At 40.3% G+C, this 21642-nt stretch overlaps 1 protein-coding gene across 2 annotated transcripts; it reads right to left on the reverse strand.

The window, feature by feature from the left end:
* Positions 1-17221: 17221 nt before the first annotated feature.
* On the reverse strand, positions 17222-21336 carry LOC125408888 (cathepsin 7-like). 2 transcript variants are annotated; one of them, XM_048447551.3, is made up of 7 exons: positions 21211-21336; positions 20797-20919; positions 20568-20714; positions 19787-20011; positions 19178-19340; positions 18449-18566; positions 17222-17446 (listed from the first exon to the last, which is right to left on the reverse strand). In XM_048447551.3, exons 1-7 carry the CDS (start codon positions 21334-21336, stop codon positions 17347-17349), a joined length of 1002 nt encoding a protein of 333 aa, XP_048303508.3. In that variant the 3' UTR covers positions 17222-17346. The 2 variants fall into 2 exon arrangements, with proteins under 2 accessions (XP_048303508.3, XP_048303509.3); XM_048447552.3 differs by having other exon boundaries at positions 19178-19336; positions 19783-20011.
* Positions 21337-21642: the final 306 nt, after the last annotated feature.

Below are 21642 nucleotides of genomic sequence, written 5' to 3' on the forward strand. Positions count from 1 at the left end.
AAAACCCAGTGTCATTGTCCTTGGCTTCTCAGTCAGCACTCATTGACAGCCACATTCAGAGGATCCAGTTTGATCACATGCTCCATCACTCCCAGTCCAGCTGGCCTTCGTGAGCTCCCATTAGATCAGTCCCACTGTCTCAGTGGGTGGACGCACTCCTCATGGTCCTGACTTCCTTGCTCATGTTCTCCCTCCTTCTGCTCCTCATTTGGACTTTGGGAGCTCAGTCCAGTGCTCCAATGTTGGTCTCTGTCTCTATCTCCATCCATTGCCAGATGAAGGTTCTATGGTGATATGCAAAATATTCATCAGTATGGTTATGGGCCAAGGCCAGTTCAGGCACCCTCTCCTCTGCTGCCCAGGGAACAATCTGGGGACCTCTCCTTGAACCTTGGAACCCCTCTAGAATCAAGTCTCTTGCAAACCCTAAAATGGCTCCCTTAGTTGAGATATATACTTCCCTGCTACCATATCCATCCTTCCTCCCTCCCCACATTCCATTCCCCCAAGCTATCCCCAATCCTCCCCTTTTTCCTTCTCTCTAACCATCTCCCCTTACTTCCACTCCCCACCCCCCCGTGCACCCAAGTTTGCCTGGCAATCTTGTCTACTTCCAATATCCAGGAGGATAACTACATGATTTTCTTCAGGTTCACCTTTTTATTTAGCTTCTCTAGGATCACGAATTATAGGCTCAAAGACCTTTAATTATGGCCAGAATCCACTTATGAGTGAGTACATACCATATTCCTCTTTTTGGGTCTGGGTTACCTCACTCAGTAAAGCGTTTTCTATTTCCATCCATTTGCATGCAAAATTCAAGATGTCATTGTTTTTTACGACTGAGTAAAACTCTAATGTGTATATGTTCCACACCTTCTTTAACCATTCTTTTATTGAGGGGCACCTAGGTTGTTTCCAGGTTCTGGCTATTACAAATAGTGCTGCTATGAACATAGTTGAACAAATGCTTTTATAGTATAATAGGGTATCTCTGAACAGAGAATTCACAACAGATGAACTTCGAATGGCCAAAAGACACTTAAGGTCATGCTCAACCTCCTTAGCGATCAGGGAAATGCAAGTCAAAACAACTTTGAGATACCATCTTACACCTGTCAGAATAGCTAAACTCAAAAACACCAATGATAGCCTATGCTGTAGAGGATGCGGAGTGAGGGGAACACTCATCCATTGTTGGTGGGAATGCAAACTTGTGCAGCCACTGTGGAAATCAGTGTGGCAGTTTCTCAGAAAACTGGGAGTCAACCTACCTCAGAACCCAGCAATTCCACTCTTGGGAATATACCCAAGAGATGCCCTATCATACTACAAAAGCATTTGTCCATTTCTTCTTTAAATCATTGAAGAAACAAGCCCATTTGTAAATGCCTTGATTGACTCATATTTTCTTTATGGATTTTTTGTATTTTTAATTATGTGTATGAATGAGGGAGGTATGTAGGTATGGGTATAGACAGAGGTCAGAGATGTCAGATCTCCTAGATCTTCAGTTGCAGGTAGTTGTGAAATGTCTTATGTAAGTGCTGGGAACTGAACTTGTATCCTCTGTAAGAGCAATATGTGCTCTCAAATGCTGGCCAGCCTTCCCAGCCCTGTGATATACTTATCTTCTGGGTATATTTTTGGAGGACTGACCTGGACTCATTCAAGTCCGGTACCTGCCAAGCAAAAATGGAGGAATTGGGAAGAATGATCATTAGCTTATTGTGGTCTCTGTATAAGTCCTTGGGAAAGTAAATAGAAAGACAAAGCATTGTCAAGGTCCAGTCTGACCATTTCATTTCCTTCCTCTCTCTAACAAGTAGGGTCTTTCCTCAGATACAACCTCCAACTCTGTGTATGGAAGGCCAACAGAATTATTTCATCTAGTCCTTACTGAAATATTCTATTGGCAGTCAGACTAGTGGCTGATATTGATTTCCTAGGAATTCACCACTAAATGTTGGCTGTAGGGAGATTTCAAGAAATTAACCCTATAGGAAATTACTTTTCTACATTATGCTTGGAATCATAAATGCAGTTTCTCTGGCACTCTATCTGCATCTCCATTTTCAATTTGCCAGTTTGAATCAAAATAAAGGGGATCATTAATTTTCTTGTTTAAATGTATAAAAGTCTTTAAGCAAGTTAAACCATTTAGTGATGATAATATCAGCCAAACCTGGCCGGTCAACAGACACTAGGCGACCCCTGCTGTCAAAGCCCTGGCTTGCACAGCAGTGTAATCTCCCACTTTGCAGGGAGACACGGGGCTTGAGTGCTGGAAAGAGAGAGAGCAAAGCGTGGAAGGCTGAAAAGACTTATTTCCTACAGTGTAAAGTGAATCGGCCTCTGATAAACTGGCCAGAGACAAATGGATGACATTTCTGAGCACATTGTCCTCTGACAGCAAGGTGCTACTTCTTTTAGAAACATGAAAAAACACAAGAAAACCTAAGACAAATAGTAACTTTGGTTCCTTGTTTGTCCATTAAACCCACATCTTCGCCTGTCCTTTCCCAAGTCTGAGAGGGACTGGACATGGGACCATGGAGTCCCTGGGCAGAGGAGATTCTTGTTTATTTCACCTGTGGTATCATAGCCTTTCCCTTTCCCCTCGGGCAGCAAGAAAGTCTCACTGCTTGTGTCCAGTCAATAATCTGGTGCTTTCTTACTTAACAATCCTATTATGTCATGGAAAAAGGGCTCCACTTCCCCTCTGTATGAGATGGAAAGTCTCCACAGTTTCCATCAAATAATAAGGACCCTAAGCCTCTCTAGACAGAACTTCTCTTTGTGTCTCTGTCTCTCTCTGTCTCTGTCTCTCTCTGTCTCTCTGTCTCTGTCTCTCTCTCTCTCTCTCACACACACATGCACACATGCAAAGCTAATCTTACTATGTTCCACCCTTCTGCAGAAAAGGTCATGAAGGAATTGATATGCTTTCTGGAATGAAATGTCACACATATCTGGGGTACCAGTAAAAATAGCAAGAGCCAGGACAGTGGTCTTGAGAAAGCATAGACTTCAGACTACATCCACCTTAGGAACTTACCCAAGGGACATTAAGTTGGGTAACAATGATAGATCCCCGACCACATTGATCAGAGCAGCCTTTCTGGACACACGACTGGGAAATCAAAGGAGGGATCAAATGAGCTCTCCCATCTTCATCGTCACTTAGCAGATGAACATCAAAGAATCCATGATACCTTCCGGTCCCTGTTGGCTTGCTTCTTGAACACATAGAAAACCAGACACTGAGGTGTTCAGAAAGCATGTATTGGACTATGTTTCACCAAAGTCATCTGAAGGTAGGTTGAAATGGTCACCAGATGGCAGTGTTAAATGCACAATTAGACATTTACTGAAGAACAAAGGGAAGCCTTCAGAAATGCTAAGGTGAGTCTAAGTCTTCTCTAACCTTCAGGATCATGCAGAATTAGCTAAATACTGAAGGGTAAACTTCCAAGGTTTAGCTGCCGAGTACTCTGACATGGATAGGGATCTTAGAAGGAAAGTAAAGGATCAGAAGGGGAATTCTGCTCTTACAAGATGTCACCACTCAGTGAGAGATCCTCCGATATCCATCCTGACTTCCAGCAATTTCAAAATTCCCCTGTTCAGGAGAGCACTGTACCTATCTATTATGTAATGGGCCAACTAGTAAGATAGCCATCTTACTAAGGTTCCCACCCCAGGAGGAAAGCTCCCTGACAGGGAAGTGCCTGGAGAAAAGAATGGGATTACAGTGGTCTGCATCTCCTTTCTGCTGGCAGAAATGAAGGAACAAAATGAGCTAGGAATTTAGACCCATAACCCAGACAATTCCCTGTCCTTCGAGCACCTAAACCAGATATGTAAATTAGTCTGGAAGGATGAATTGCAACATTAGAAGAGAACATGAAGCTTCAAAAAGAAAGGTAATGTTAATGAAACAGAAAAAAAAGAAAGAAAGACTTTACTTCTTAGGGCAAAGGAGAGAGAGCAGGTAACATCCCAACAAGAATGAAACCATCTGCATTCAGATCAAGAACAGAGATCAAAAAATATCTCAGCAGTAATTTTATTTACTGCACTATGAAGAATCATAGAAATATTAAAATAAAACCCCTCAAACACTCTCAGTTGTTCCACATTAGATATGGGATGCAGTGGGAATGTATGCCAACACACAGCCATGATAAAGGAAAAAGACGAGCTCCTAAAAGACAAAGTTTTAACACAGCTGGACACAGACGTTCATAGGAAGTATGAAAAGGTGATGGTTGGACCAAGCATGATTCTGAATGCTTTAATTCAAGCTACAGTCTTCATTTTTCAAATTCTAGAGCAGGAAAAGTTAGATGTTAAGGGAATGAATGGCTACGATGAAAGACAGCATGACAAAAGCTGTCAGGATGAAGACACAGTCTAAGCAAGCCAGCAATATGATTCAACTCTGGGCTGAAAGGACACTTTAAAATGATTATGCCCAGAGACTCAGAGGCCACCTTCTTGGAACCTGCCCGAGCTGCAATGGAAACAATGGAGGAACTGATGCTCCCAGAACCAGATTTGTCCCCATTACTATTGTCCCCAGAGTGATTGGATTAAGGGATCCTGCCATTGCCATTCAGTATAAAGGAGATGGGTAATTTTGAGTGTTTAAAACCATAAGATCAGACTCATGATTGAAAAGAGAGAAAGATTTGGGGCCGTATTATTATTATGGGCTTTTTTTTCATCTAAAATGTTTGTACCATTCATGCATTTCAGCTAAACTGATAAGGTGTTATTTTACTCAGTTGCTTGTCTGCTTATGGAGAGATCTCCATTTCTGTCACTCCTTGTTGTGGTTTGAAAGAAAATGCCCCCAAAGGGAGTGGCACTATTAGAAGGTGTGGCCTTGCTAAAAGAAATGTGTCACTGTGGAGGTGAGTTTTGAGGTCTCTTTTGCTCAAACTTCCCTCAGTGTGACAGTGAGTCAACTTCCTGTTGCTTGTAAGATATAACACTCCAGCTCCAGCACCATGTCTGTCTGCTCACTACCGTACTGCCTGTCATGGTGATAATGAACTAGACCTCTGAAACTGTAACAAAACCACCCCAAATAAACGTTTACCTTTTAAGTGTTGCCGTGGCCATAGTGCCTTTTCATTCACAGCAATAAAGACCCAAGCTAAGGCACTACTACATAATAGTCCTTCACAGTCCACACCCTATTTGGGAGAGGCTTGAGGTCCAGGTTCAAAGTCCCACTGTTCCTCCTCCAGGACAACATGACCAAGGAAATACTATCAACATGTTAGTATGGACAAATGGAACAACCCAGAGAAGGCAGAAGAATAACACCAGAGGTCATACGCATTCGACATCCCTCCTATTTCTACATCAAAACCAATATTCCACAAAGCATCAAGCCAGGGAGGGAAAAATCTCCACAGTGAATGATTTAATGAATAAGGAATGATCCAAGTTTTTGACCAACAGAGATACTGTTTATCTTTTTTAGGGTCTAGCCTGATGATCTACCTGATCAGCCTCACCCATCACCCAGTGTATGAGAAAATCTGACCACAATTACCTATGCCATAAGCAACCACTAGGTTTTGACAAAGACATGTCCTACCTGTCCCCAACCCACAGGTTCTCTCATGCCATAACTAACCTTTCCAACCAGCTAGATATACTCTCATTCTCAAGGTTTGGATCAGGATACACATCCTGCATGCCAATCCCTATTACTCTGCCCCCCTAAGTGATTTATAATCTCTAGGGTCAACTTATTTGTACGTCTTCTCTTCTGCCCCAGCCTTCTCTGTCCATATCAGACATAGAACTATCACAAGAAGTCCACAAGCCCAGATCTCATCACAAAAAGTACAGTTTGAAAGAGCAAGTCTAGCCTATATCACCCCTCTAATATCTAATACTTTTGTAGAAATATTTTCCATGAGAATTTCCAAGATGACCAACATGTCTCAGAATTTAAAAGAACATTATGAGCTTCATCAACAAATCCTAAGAGTTTAAAGAAGACACAAAGACAGCAAAATGAAATTGACTAGAAATGATTTACAGAGAATAAACACTTAAGTAATGTCCAAGAAAATACAATCACAGGGCTGAAAGAAATGGCAGAGACAATACAGGATTTGAAAATGGAATGCACAAAGTAGATAGAAACATTGAAGAGGACTCAACCTGAAATAAAGATAGAAGTGAAAAACCCAGAGAACTCAAAGGATAGCTTTACAATACAGTGAATTAAAAAGAGGATATACTACCAGGACTCAAAGAAGAAAATCTAGACCAAATAAGCAAGGAATATGAAAAAATTAAAACAATGGAAAGTAACATACAAGAAATGACAAACATCAAAAAAAAAGTTCAAACCTTCTAATTCTATGCATAAAGGAAAAAGAAGAATCACAAATCAATAGTATAGACCAGGCATTCAACATCTTTGCAGAAAACTTCCTCAAACTAAGGAAAGACATGTCCATATAGCTACAAACACAGGAAATACCAGAAAGGCAAGTCCTAAAAAAATGCCCCCTGGCATATCACAATTAAAACATTAATAATATGGAACCCAAAAAAAGGTGTTTTGAAAGCCATGAGGGAAAAAAATCCAAATCAGATAAATAAAAACCCAGCAGAATAGCAACTGATTTTTCGCTGAAAGCTTTAAAAGTTAGAAGAGCCTGACATGTTGAATTCCACAAGCTAAATATCATAGAAGTCAATCTAAACAAGTCTACCCAGCAAAATTGTTCACCGTAGTTGTATTGGAATAACAACTTTTCCATGATATAAACAGTCTAAGAATGTGTATCCAAACAAAACCAAAATAAAATACAGGAAATTTATTTCATGCTAAAGAGAGGAATGAGCATAGCCACACAAGACTGTGGAAAGAAATGGGAACCATTATAACTAAAACACAAAGTAAGTATCAAAGACAACACAAACAATAAAACTCAACAGCATAATGGCCACAATTAACATACACATTTTCATTATAGTTAAATATAATGACTTTGATTATCTAAACAAAAGATATTGAATGGATGGCTCAAGAAATAAAAACCCAGAGACCACTCTGGGCAGGGAAATAGGTAGACAGACTGGAGATCTTCAGCTCTCCCCCTGCTCCTCCAAATACAACTCCACGGTCTCATTCCCAGGTTCTCAGAATTCAGCCTTCCTCCTTCCCCATGCCCCACCACCATACTCATTTCCGATGGATCTTTCAGATCTTCCCCACCTAAGTTCCTTCTCCTGACTCCTTGCTCTATGCCAACCCTCATCTCCAGCAGGCACTCTCTGGGAGCACACTGGCCACACTGGGCTGGGAATTACATAGGCTAACTGCAGATCTTCACTTTTCTGTCTTCCTCAAATCCATTGTGATGCTCATCTCTAAAGCAGAACACCTGCTGCGGCCTCCATTTGAAGGACCCCAACTTCATTGGGGTCACAGTTAAAACTGTGGTTTTAACTTTAACCACAGTTATAACGCTCTGCAAAGGTTTTCAGATAGCAAGCTTCATTAAAGGCCGGGATGCTGAGCAAATAACAGGCTTAATTAAGGGTCTCTGGAATCCAGTGCCTCTGAAATGCTGAGCAAAGACACCTGAGCAAAGACAGCCTTATCTGGCTGCGAGACAGGAGATTTATGGATTGGTCATAGGAACAAAGAAAGAGAAGATTGCGAGGCCTGAGTCACGTAGAAAGCGAGGCTCGTCACAAGTCAGGGGCTGTGCAAATCGCCAGCCAAGCTAGGAAGGCAGGAAGAGATAAGAAAAACAGGTAGCACAACCCCCCTCCAGGTGGGTCTGGACAACCCCCTCCTTGGTATTTAGGTAAAAGGTCAGGAATGTGCCACTCAGCTTAGCCTTATTTAAATTGACCAATGAAATGAAAGTTTTTCTGCTTCTGTACCCGCGCTTTTGCTCCCCTATAAAAAACCCTCATCCCCAACCTGCAGGCGCGCAAGCAAGTCCTCCGAGAGACTTTGCCGCCCACAGGTACCTGTGTATCTCCAATAAACCTCTTGCTGCTTGCATCCGGCTGCGTGCTTTCGGCTGATCTTTGGGTTTGGGGTCTCCCCCGAGGGAAGACGCCCAGCGGGGAGTCTTTCAGTCTTTCATATTCCCCCACTGCACCCATTTCCCCTGAAACACAGATTTTTCCTCTAAACATCATTCCCTCAATCTACTGCTTTGCCTCATTCCCCAACTCAAGCAGGTTCTCCCTGGGACACATTCTTTCCTGGGAACCACATAAGCTAACTACAGATATTCACCTCTCCCTCCATTCCTTCAAATCCAGAATCCCAGTCTCATCAAAAGCCCTGTAGCAATCTTAACAGCAGCTTTGCAGCAGACCTTCGGGTGTCACCTCTCCTCACTCCCTGCCCCCACTCCCAGGGGACAAACTAAGCAGATCCTGGTGGAACACCCTGCTTTCCTCCCTCTTGTGAGCCCCTCCACTGCCACAGCCCATCCTTATTCCTAAGTGTCATGTCCTTAATACCCAGAAACATATTTTGTCTGGACCCTCCTGTGGCCACACCTATAAGAGGCAGAAATTTTTTCTACAGGTGACCCACAGCCATAACACTCTACTGAGAATCAAAGAAGGAGAAAACATGGTAAAAAACAGCCATCCAACAAAAAAACAGGTATCAGCATCTAGAATTGCATTCTTCCCAATCGCAAATGCCAAGACAATAGCAAGAAAACACAATCAATGACAACCAGGACAACATGTCTCCACTGTAGCCCAGCAAACTTACTACAGCAGGCAATGAATAGTCCAAAATATTTTAATTACAACTAAAAATAACTTAAAATGCATTTTATGAATATGATAGAGGTTCTTAAAGAGAAAACAAATAAATATCATAAATATATTTAAAACCTATTAAAATATGAACAAACAAGGTAAAGAAATTAATAAAACTATTCAAGACATAAAAGTGGAAAAAGAGTCAACAAAAAAAACCCAAACTGAGAGAAATCCAGAGATGAAAAAATTTAGGAACTTGAACAGAAACCTCAGAGACAAGCTTCACCAACAGAATACAAGAAATGGAGTAGAGAAATAGAGGAAAGAGAAGAAACACCGGTCAAAGAAACACAGGTCAAAGACACAGAAGATATTTTCAACAAAATCATAGAAGAAAATTTCATTAGTCTAAAGAAAAATATGACTTTCAGTGTGCAAAATAACATATAAAATGCCAAAGAGAATGGACCAGAAAGCCTTCTCAGCACATAATAATCAAAGCACTAGTATTATAAGAAGAAATAAAGAATATTAAAAGCTGCAAGGGAAAATGGACCAAGTAACAAAAAAAATGCAAACCGATTAGAATTATGCCTGATTTCTCTATTAAGACTCTAAAAGCCAGAAGAGCTTGGAAAAATATGCTGTAGACTCTAAGAGACCACAAATGTCAACCCAGACTAATATAACTAGAAAAACATTCAATCACCATTAATGCAGAAAATATGACAACCCTTGATAAAACCAAATTTAAGCAATATCTACCTACACACCAAGCCCAACAGAAATTACTGAAAGGTAAAGTCAAAGCTAAAAAGGTTAACTACACAAAAAAACCATACAGGAAATAAATAATCTCAGACAAGCAAAGTCAAAAAGGGAAACACAGACAGAAACACACACTCACTCATGTGTGCACGCGCGCGCACACACACACACACACACATATGCGTGCACACACACATACAGAGAGAGAAAGAGAGAGAGAGAGAGAGCAACAAAATAATAGTAATCAACAATCTTTGGTCATTGATGTCTCCTAACATCAGCAATCCCATTTCACCAATAAAAAGACACAGATTAACAGCATAGATACCTCATTTTGCCAATAAAAAGACACAGACTAAAAGATAGACATCAGCTCAGGGTAAGGGTTTGGAAAAGAATATTTCAAGTAAGTGGATCTAAGATACAAGCTTGTGTAGTCATTTTAATATCTGACAAAATAGACTTCAAACTAAAACTAATCAGAAGAGAGAGAGAAGGGAGCTTCATACTATCAGAAGAAAATCCACCATGAAGATATTTTAATTCTTAGTTATAACACCAAACACAAAGAGAGACAAGTTCATAAGGAAACATTACAGTTTAAATTATGTACTGACCCTTATACACTGAGAGTAGATGATAGCAAAACTCCACTCTTGCAAATAGATGGGATATCCAAAAAAAAAAACTAAGCAGAAAAATGCTCCAAATTGAAACAACAGATATCATAAATAAAATACACCAAGTGGCTATTAACAGAAATACAAGCAGTCATTAAAAGTCTCTCAACCAAAAAGTCTGAGACTAAATGGATTTAGGTGGTTTTAGTATAGATTTCAACCAGAATTTCAAAATAAAGTTAATGCCAATGCTCCTCAAATTAATGCACACAATAAAACCAGAAAGAATATTGCCCAATTCATTTTCCAAGGCCACAGTTAGTTTGGACAGCAAAGCCACATAAATACCAAATAAAGATAGGGAACTGAATTATAGACCAATTTCCTTTATGAACATAGATGCAAAAATTCTCAATACAATACTATGAAACCAAATACAAGACACACCAACAAGTTCATTCGCCATGACCAAGTACACTTTGTCTAAGATATGCTGGGATCAGAAGATAGAAAAATCTCTCATGTTCTTGGATCAGTAGCACTAACATAGCAAAAATGGCCATTCTACCAAAAACAATCTACAGATTCAATGCAATTCCCATCAAACTTCCAACACAATTCTTTCACAGATTCTGAAAGGTCAATTTTCAGCTTCATATGGAAACACACACACACACACACACACACACACACACACACACAGACACACATGGTGTAGGAGGTCCTTCTGTCTGTGTGTTGCTTTTATTGGTTAATGAACAAAGAAGCTGCTTTGGCATATAGCAAGGCAGAGCTTAGCTAGGTGGGGAAAATTAAACTAAATTCTGGGGAAAAGAAGGCAGAGTCAGTGAGAAGCCATGTAGCCCCACCAGAGACCGATGCCAGAACTTTTTACCCAGTAAGCCACAGCCTTGTAGTGATACACAGATTAATGGAGATTGGTTAATTTAAGATATGAGTTATCCAGACCAAACAGTATTGCAAATAATATGGTTTCTTTGTGGTTATTTTGGAGCTGAGCAGCCAGGAACAAACAAACAGCCTTCTACTATACACACACACACACACACACACACACAAACCAATAGGATAGCTAAAGCAATTGTAAATAATGAAAGAATTATTAGAGATATCACAATTCCAGGTTTTAAGCTGTACTTCAAATTTATAGTAATAAAAACAGTTAGACACAAAAGTAGACACATTGATCCAAAGAATAAAATTGAAGACCCAGACTTACATGCACATACCTATGGGCATCCAATTTTTGATAAAGAAATCAGAAACACAGACTGGAAAAAAAGACAATGTCTTTAATAAATGGTACAGGAAAAACTCAAAGACTGTATGTTGAAGAATCCAAATAGATCCAGACTTATCAGCCTGCAAAAAACTTAACTCCAAGAAGATCAAAGACCTTCACATAAAAGCAGGCACACTGAACCTGATAGAAGAGAAAGTGAGGATACCCTTGAAATCATTGGCACAGAAGAATTTCTGAATAGAACCCTTTAGCACAGGCACTAAGATCAACAATTAGTAAATGGTACCTCATGAAACTGAAAACCTTCTGCAAGGTAAAGTATATGGTCATATGGACAAAACAGCAATCTACAAATAGGAATAGATGTTTACCAAATTCACAACTGATTGAGGGATAACAGCCAAATTACATAAAGAACTCAAAAAAACTAAATATCAAGAAAACAAATAACCAAATTTAAAAATGGGGTACAGATCTAAACAGAATTTTTAACAGAAGAAATTGAAATGGCTGAGAAACACTTAAGGAAATGTTCAGCATTCTTAGCTATCTAGTGTTGGTACCCGGGTTTTTTCCCCTTTGTTTGAGGTGCTATGCAGGGTCGTTTTTTCCTCTGACTTCCTGGCTTCTCTGCTCAGGATTAGTTTAGAGAGAGCTTGGCCCTCTTTTGTTATGGTAATTCCACCTGCAAGCAGGGTTCCCACCATGGTGCCTATACATCTGACACCTCTCTGGCCAGTGGTGTTGGGCACCTGGCACCCTCTTTCCTTGTTCCGGATGGAAGGGGGCTATTGTCATTCTGCCCCCTAGTATATATACCCGACTTGTGCTTAATAAAGCTGCCATTTACTCCTTTGGTGAATGAGCCTGGTCTCTCTGTGTGTGTCTGTTCAACCCCTAGGATATTTATCCATTCTCATGGGCTTGATTCGGAAATCACGCACCTGAATCGGAGCATGGGCTTCACAGATTGGGCGGTACAATCTAGGAAATACAAATCAAAACTACTTTGAGATTTCAACCTATACCTGTCAGAATGACCAAGATCAACAAAACAAATGACAGCCAATGTGGGCAAGGATGTGGAGTAACAGAGCACTCAGCCATGACTGGTAAGAGTGCAAACTTGTATGACCACTGTGAAAATCAGTATGACAATTCCTCAGAAGATATTAACTAATCTACCCCAAGATCCAGCTATACCACATTTGGGCATATACCCAAAGGACACTTAATCCTACCACAGATACATTTTCTCAACCATGTTCATTGCTGTTCTATTCATAATGGTCAGAAATTGGAAACAACCTAAATGCCCTCCAACAGAAGAATGGATAATGAAATGCAGTACATTTGAACAATGAAGTATTACTTGGCCATTAAAAATGGCATCATAAAATTTGCAGGCAAATGGATAGGACTAGTGTAACATGAGTGGGGCCTGTTTGTTTGTGTTTTTCTGTCCCACCTGGTACCTCACAGCCGGCAAGCCCCAGAGAAAATCACCCACAGGACTCCGTAAGTTATAAGGCTGATTGGCCCATTAGGTCAGGCTACTTATTAACTAACTCTTACATCTTGATTAACCCATTTATCTGATCTATTTTTAGCCATGTGGCTCAGTACCTTTTTCAGTGGGGCAGCTTACATCCTGCTGCTTCGGTAGCCTGGGCAGGAATGGGAAGAATCAACTTCCTCCTCCCAAGAATTCTCCTGCTCTCCTTGAATCATTTCCACTTCCTGTCTAGTTTTCCTGCCTACACCTCCTGCCTGGCCAATCAGCGTTTATTTAAAACATGATTGACAGAATACAGACAATTCTCCCGCACCACTTCCCCCTCTTTTTTTAAAAAGCAAAGGAAAATATCCATAGTCCACTTTTTGGGAATGTGGGCGTAGTATTCCAGGCTACTTCCAACTTGTTGGGGGCACTGATAATCTTATAGGGACCTAAAGAAAATTTAGAGTTATGATCAAGTCCTGACTGAAGTATCCTGTGAATCTTGATCATCTCAGGCAGCAATCTTGAATCTGTTCTGTATGAAGAACTCAGACATATGGGCCATCTGTTCCTACCAGAGATTTTTCAGGTGGTCTTCCTTGGTCAAAGATGATTTTTCTTAACTCTGAATAAATTCATAGCCTCTCATTTTCTGTGGAAACAAAAGTAAAATCTCTTCTCCAAAGTAACATACCTTTTGACTTCAATTTTGAAGCCAAGGTATTTTCAAAATACCTATCTTCAGCATTTATAAGCAAATATCTTTTAGCAGCTGTTGCTCCTTCCTCAGCATTTAAACAATTTAAAGAGAGCATAATAGCATACAGTATCAAGATTCTCTGTATATTTTCCATCTTTATGTGGCTTTATTTTAACCTCTATTTCTTTTATTTTTACTTTTAACTTTTGGCTTTTTGAGACAGATTCTCTGCATATCTTTGTCCTGGAATAACTCTGTAGACCAGGCTATCTTTGTACTCCCAGAGATCCATCTGTCTCTGCCTCCCAGGCTACTCATTCTTTTCTTTTTCTTTTTTTTTTTTTAACTCGAGAACTTTAACCTTTAGCCTGTATATATTTTTAACACAATGTAAACCATTTAGAGGTTTTCTTACTCTTTGAATCTCTCTTTACTGTATATCTCTCTTTTTCTGACCACATGGGTCTTTAATTTGCTAAGGAATATGGAGAAAACAACAGTCAAAAGCTCTTAATGCGTTTCAAGGTCCTTGCTAGGAAGCAAGCAGCAACAGTGTTTCCATAGTCTGGACTGCCTGCTTGAAAGAGTCAGAGTTTTCCCTGGTAGGACGGCCCAGAAAGCCGGCATTTTAAAACAGCGCAGCTTTTTTCCTGCTACGGCTAAAAACTGAAACGCTTTACTCTAGTCTTTTCCAAGCTTTCTCAGGCTTTCTGTGGATGCAGTTATCCACGTGGGCGCCATTATGTAACATGAAAAGGCCTGGGCCTGCTTGTCCCGCCTACACCTCCTGCCTGGCCAATCAGCGTTTATTTAAAACATGATTGACAGAATACAAACAATTCTCCCACACCAGACTAGAAATAAAATCATTCTGAGTGAAGTCTCCCATACAACAAAGAAATAAAAATATGGTATATGTTCTCTTATATATTGATGCCAGTTGTTAAATCAATGATAACCAAATTCCAATCTGTAGAACCACAGAAGGCATATAGGGTAAGGGAAGAAGGTACAAATACATCTTGTTAGGAAGGAGGAATAGAAAAGATAATTATGGATGGATGGGAAGCAGCTGCAATTGGTGGAACAATTACAGAGGAGGGAGAGAGACAGGGATTGAGGCATCAAGTAAGGAGAGACGCTAAGATAAAGGGGCATATGAGGGATAGTATGGAAACCTAATACAGCAGAAACTTCCAAATATATAAAGATGATCTAAATGAAACTGTCAAATAATGGGGGAGACAAATAGCTATCTCTTCCCACCAAATGAAGTTTCCAGTATTTATACTGGGTTACGTCTAATTGTTGAAGTAAGGGGTCCCTTGGGAGTTCCAGACAACAAAGGCTGTTAATTAGACAATATATTGCTCTCCACAAAATGACAGCAAGCCACATTGCCAAAGATTTGCTAGGAAGTTTGTGGAAGTGACCAACCAATATCTTATTTGACTTAATTAAGGCCCTCTTCACAAGATGGAAGCCGTAATTAACACTGCTTGAGTGAAGATTTAGCTAGGTAGAAAGTTGATCTGAGAAGCCCCTCTTTTATGTGTTGCTTTGCTTGGTTAATGAATAAATAAGTTGCTTGAGTCTATGACAGGGCAGAATAGAGCTAGGCTGGAAAACTAATCTGAATGTAGGGAGAAAGTAGACAGAGTCAAGGAGATGCCATGGAGCTGCTGAAGGAGTAACACGCCAGTACCAGTAAGGCACAGCCTAGTGGTGATACATAGATGCATAGAAATGGATATAAGAGCTAGCTAGAAATATACCAGAGTCTTTGGCCAACCAATATTGTAATTAATATAGTTTCTATGTGATTACTTCAGGTCTGGGTGGTTGGGAATGAACAAGCAGTCTCCATCTACAGAAGTAAAACCAAATACCACTAGTCTAAAAACAAAGCAAACAAATAAACAAAAACACATAAAATGACTTCTAATGATATTCTGCTATGCTCATCCATCAGTGCCTTGTTTAACCATCATCAGAGAAACTCCTTCCTATATCAGATATTTGTATCTTCGGATCAGATACAAAGATCCGCAGCCAAAAATTACACAGAGAGTGAGAGACCTTGGAACACATCCAAAAACCTTCCCCATCAGAGCTTAGGAAATCCACTAGAAGAATTGACAGAAAAAGTGTAAGAGTCAGAGGTATTGGAGTACAGCAATGAAATGAGACTCACAAAATCAACATGAGCCAAGCTTATATGAATTCACAGAGACAAAGCAGCAAGCATAGAGCCACACACAGGTCTGTGCCAAGTTGTGTGAGTGTGTGTGTGTGTGTGTGTGTGTGTGTGTGTGTAATATATATGTGTGTATGTGTGTGAGTATAATGGTTTTCTGTTTAAAGTTTATATGGAATTCCTGAGAGTGCAAAAGATTAGGTCAATACCTCCTGAGTCAGATAAGTCTCCATGAATGAGACACCCAGTTTAAGCATTACTTTCCTCATTGGGTGGGCCATCCTTATTGCTCTCTGACCTTCTTGTCCCAACATAGTCTTTAATATCACTTGTGTCATTGTAAGATATTGTGCTAGTGAAACCTTCACTGCTTGCTAACAATTAACCTACATGATAAAGAGGATTCTAGATAAGCAGACTTACTAATTCATCTAGCTTACAGAAAACCACCCGCTGATTTATCTCTCCATGAGATAACTAAGGTTACTAAGAACCAATAGCCAGTCTCTGAAGTCAAGCATTAAGAAACTGAAAAGAGAGCAGATTGTGCTTATGATTTATTACGAAATGAGAAAACATTCTAATACCTGCACTACATGCTTGAGCACACAGAAAGTACTAAATAGTGTATACCAAAGGAACACATATATAGTGGCACATATATGCTATGTTTGAACATACATGTGTATGGCAAAGTTGAATGTATTGCATAGGTAAGTTTGAGGATTATCAACTACAGACAATAAGAGAACAAGACCGTAACAGCAAAAGCCTGTATTGAAATAGCTGTCAGCACTCAGCACATTGTAGCACTGACCATTCTGGAAGATAATACCTGTAATTGCAGACATGGTCACCTTGATTTCTGTAACTCAGGGAAGCTAGTACAGGATTGGGTTGCTGGGAAGGAAGAATCAGAGCCCAGCACAATGCATTGGGAACACAGTAACATCACACTCTACAGAGTGATAAAGAATTGAAACTGGGTGAATTCATGTCAACTAAAAATATCAAATCCAGAAGTTGTCATAGAGTCCTTCAGAGCAGGGTTGCTAGTATACAAATAGAACTCTTCATGCAGACCACAGCCAATGACTGAAGATCATCCATCACAGAGAAACCATCCACCCTTCCTTCTAGAGCACCAGTACTACATTTAATTCTGTCATCAAGACAAATGTCATGTTTGAACATAAAAAAAAAAACTTCACAAAAATAGAAAAAGTAGACAGTACACTTGAATTTAATGTTTATTGTTAAAGGTATCATTTGGTGCATTGGAACAGTTGGAAATCAAGTCACGACAGGAATCCATGACACAAATCAGTGTAGCGCTGCAGTTACAGCAGCAACCATGCCTTACTGGAACAAACAGACAAGATTTCACACCCTACCCTGGCTTCTCAATGACTGTAGTGTCTTCTGCACACAGCAGAGGCTGGCCACTTTGAAGACGATGGGTTCTTCTGTATGTGTTTCCCTAATATCTTCTCCTCCTTCTCGGCCCCAGGCAGCTCACAATACAGGGTACATGGCATAGGAAGCAATTCCACAGTAGTTGTTCTGGTCTCTGGGAATCTTCATGTAGCCTTTCTCTCCCCAACTTTCACCTTGGCTGAAAAATCGAGATTTCCATTTAGTAGAAAAGACATGGCAGAGTGGATGATTGCAATAACTCCACATTTGAGCACTGAGCCAGAGGCCAACGCAATGGAAAGCATCAGAAAAGACAGAGTCAATTCCAGAGTACCAAGAGTTATCTCACAGAGGACAGTAAAAGTCACAGCAGGGAAAATTGGGACATCTTCTACCCATTGGTTGTTCAGAAAAAAACAATAAGAAATAGAAAATCAATGACACAAAGATTATATTGATTGCCAAGGAAAGCAGTGGCAGAATCTGAACTCTGTTTTCATTCATATATTATATATTAGTGCTTCAGAAGATAGGGATCAGACAATAAAGCCAGATCACACAAGGGTAATGTTTGGGGTTTGAGGTCAAACTCCTCTTGAAGCTTAGATGAGGGTGAAACCAAGTCTCGGTGCCTGGGAGCACTTGGAGCTCCTCCACAGGACCAAAGTTCCCACCCAGCACAGCCCCCGTGTGAATGAGTTCACACTCCCCTGTAACTGAAGCTGTGGGGAACGTGGTGTCTTCGTCTGGTCTGCATGAGCATCTGTGCACACATAGCACTCACTCACACAGACACACATTCACAACCAAGGAAAATAACTTCTAAACACTAGGATGCTTTTGCAGCCAGCATGTAATTGCAGAAGCCAGGTGTGTCTAGAACAAACTGGATAAGCACACTACCAAAAACAGAAAACTCTGGGTTCAGTGATATTAAACTCCTCAATACATAATGTGGAGGACAAGTTAGAAAGATAATAAATGTCGATATCAGACCTATATACAAATACACCACACATACAAACACACAAAAAAGCAGACACATACACACATAACACATACATCTGAGCATCAAAAGGAAAAGATGTTACTTTTTCAACTTAATTGTGACAGTGCTCTCTGTGACTTCTATCTAAACTATCACTACAAGTAGAAAGTTCCATTTGAAACCTAAAATACAGACAATGGTAGCTATTTATACCTGTTCTTTATCAGCCAGTATTTCTTGCCTTCTGACTCTCTGCCTTCATAGCCAAAGCCGACCAACAGCACCGAATGGGTAGGAGAATCACGAGTGCAGTTTGGCTCATGGTACATACCTAAAAAGGAAAAACAGTGGAGTAAAAGACACCAGGAACCTGATGACCGTAGTCAACAACAGTAAGTGTGGCATATTCTAACTGGGCTGTAACGACAGAAATTCCAATAAAAATAGAAACTATTCTTGACAGAAATGCTGATTATAAATTCTCATCAAAATCCTCAAACAAAATAAAATGAGCATAAATAAAATGAGTACTTTCGTTGAAAAGTACTTTCCCTTATTAACATAAAACGACTCTTTCATATCTTTGGTTTTTGCTAATAGAATCACATTCCAAGAAATCATAACTGAACATAAACCTTTTCATTGAAGGCACTCTTTAGAATGCAGTTTTAGAAAGGCAACAGCTCCATATATTAATATACACCAAGTAGAGAAAAATAGAGTAAACAAAGCTAAACAATACGATAAATAATGAAGTATGCAGATGCATAGGTATGTCTTCTCACATAGAAACAGCACAAGTGTTTTTACTGCACTAACAAGTGTAAAATTTACAACCCCTAACACTCACATCAAATTTTATACATTGTTAAGATATCAACCCGGCATGTCCCAAAGTGTCACAAACATTCTTCACCAATATCTAGAAAACCACATACTTACCTCCTGTATACTTTCTAAAAGATTCATGTCCAGCATCAATTCCAACAGCAATGGGCCCATGAGTTACTAAAGCATTCAGTAGGGCATCTTCATTCCTTGGGACAACGAAAAAGCGGGCAATCTTGACAACAGAACGTTCAGCACGGTACCTGCAGCGTCCTTCCTTTAAAAGGTGAACAGTTAAAAGATTTGGCTACTTCCATCTACCTTCTGGAGAGCAAAAGTCAGAACCACAACACTTGGCACTTTGCAGAGGACCATCCCCACATCTGCACTATCATAAATCATTCCAGGAAGGGAAATGTTACGAGGATAATTGGAACTGAAAATCAGCTCTCATGTCTTCAATGACACCTCTATAAGAAATTTTCATGGTGCAGAAATCTGTATTATATGTGGAATGCTTTGCACATTCTCTATGTGTACAGAAGCAGGAACACCTACATGGAACCATGAAATCAGGCAACCGTGCCATGGTGTTTACTGTAAGGTCAACACTGGTGCTGTGCAGAGTCTACATTCAAGGTGAGCTGTGAGGGAATGGATTATTTCTGCCATTTTCCCCTTGCACAAGCCTAACTGAAATGACCACCCAGTAAATCCACTTACCTTTGCTTCATATGGATAGGTTGCCTCGGCCTCCAGACCGCCATTGTTCCTTACGTAATGGAAGGCATTATAGATTCTGCCTCCTTTACAGCCAGTAGTGCCAAAAGATCTAGAACAGTCTATTAGGTTCTGGGCACTCAGCGGAATCAGTTTTCCTGTTTTCTTGAACAATTGTCCTTCTATGGCAGCAGCCACAGCAAAAGCCCAACAAGCACCACAACCTCCCTGAGTAGGAAAGATAATATTGTCATTCACAAACAAATACTAACAGCCAGCAAAAACTCAAGCAGTTGAGTACTTGTCAAAAAAGAACTATTAGCATTTGTTGGATGCCTAGGTGAGAAGAGTCGGTCTCCATGGAGAGGTGTCTTATGCCCCTGTGGGGGCCACACAAACACACACAGATGCACATAAAGTTTTGATATACTTGTTGCCAAGTGTGATGAATGTCATTAATGGAAGAAACTAAGTCTCGAGAGAGATATAGTGGGACCACTAGAAGGAGGTGGAGGTTAAAGAGTAAATAAGTAGTGTGTGGAAATGCTAGGTATATATTCTACACCTGTATAGGCCCCATAATTGCTAAAACATGAATTAGGGATTCCACATTTTGGGGGACAACCAAGAAACATTTGTTACTAGCAACAGAATTCTAAGGACAGTACCTGTGGTATTCAAGATATGAAAATAAGTTTGGTTAATAGCATGTCATACCAGCCAAATACATGCATGTCAATAACTTGTTGCATCCCCAGTGGAAGACAGTCATAAGATGTCATACCTGTCTCCGCACGGGGGTTACATAGCCTTGTGTCCTCCAATCCAAAGTTTTGGGGATCTTGGTATCTCCTCGTTTCTGGATGCGTTTTCCATTCTTTAGAGTCAGAACTGAACTCCCCTTCATCATTTCCCTCATCTCTTCTCCAGTCTTTAAGGAACAGAACATAAAGACTCAACTTAAACAACAGAAGAGGAAAAGATGAGTGTGGGACAGTTTGAGTCACACTCACCATGTCACCAAATTCATTCATCTCTACGGTGATGTTTTTCATCCCCAGACCATTCTCCTCACTGAGCAGTTTGATCATCTTGACATTTTCTCCCCATATTGCTCTCTGATGTCTTTCTTTCTCCTGGAAATAAACAGAAAGAATAACATTCATTTCTAATTACACCCCTGTAGTACCTGACCAGGTGAACTGGCTGCTGCATATGCCTAGAGGTCATGGAAGGATCTCAGGACACTGAAGCAAGCCACTCTCGACACCCCAATGAGCAGAGACAGTGGCCACATTGTACTCATCTTCTGTTACATTGATACCTCAAGTAGGAATGGCATCTATGGTCTCTGTTATGTCCATGAACCCCCAAAAGCAATGGATGTGCTCTACAAAGACACTGCTTTGGGTGTCCATGTGACCTACTGGGCTGTATGTTTTCTCAAAGCTCCTCTTCCACTCCTCCCACTCAGCATCCAAACTGTAATCTGGTGTTGGAGCAGCTGAGGCCAGTCCCAAGCACAGGATGGCCAAGACGATAGCAGCAGTCATGTCTCAAATACCTGTAGAGAGAAGAGAAATGAAGAGGAGAACACGCCAACACTCTTGAGAAACTAAGCCATTTGTGCCAGATAAAATTCTTCCAACTACTCTCCCACATACTGACTCAAAGACTTTTGGAATGGCTAAATATGAGTTTGAACTAGAAATGCCATGGATAGTATTCAGTTTTTGTATAAAACTGCAGAGCCTGTGGAAAAATTCTAGAAATTCAAGGAAACTGCCATGTACTGCAAATTGACATGATCAGAAAGATGAGCATGGACATCAAATTCAAAAGTCACATATCTCGGAGCT

The sequence above is a fragment of the Myodes glareolus genome, chromosome 14 (genome assembly GCF_982192425.1).
Source record: "Myodes glareolus chromosome 14, mMyoGla1.1, whole genome shotgun sequence".
Lineage (NCBI taxonomy): Eukaryota > Metazoa > Chordata > Mammalia > Rodentia > Cricetidae > Myodes > Myodes glareolus.

What these genes read in the sequence shown, in the direction of transcription:
- LOC125408888 (XM_048447551.3), bottom strand. Translation starts at nt 21,336, where the DNA reads ATGACTGCTGCTATCGTCTTGGCCATCCTGTGCTTGGGACTGGCCTCA. An exon ending in TGAATGAATTTGGTGACATG is followed by an intron (nt 20,715 to 20,796) that starts GTGAGTGTGACT and finishes TGTTCCTTAAAG; the next exon opens with ACTGGAGAAGAGATGAGGGA. An exon ending in TAACCCCCGTGCGGAGACAG is followed by an intron (nt 20,012 to 20,567) that starts GTATGACATCTT and finishes TTTCCTACTCAG; the next exon opens with GGAGGTTGTGGTGCTTGTTG.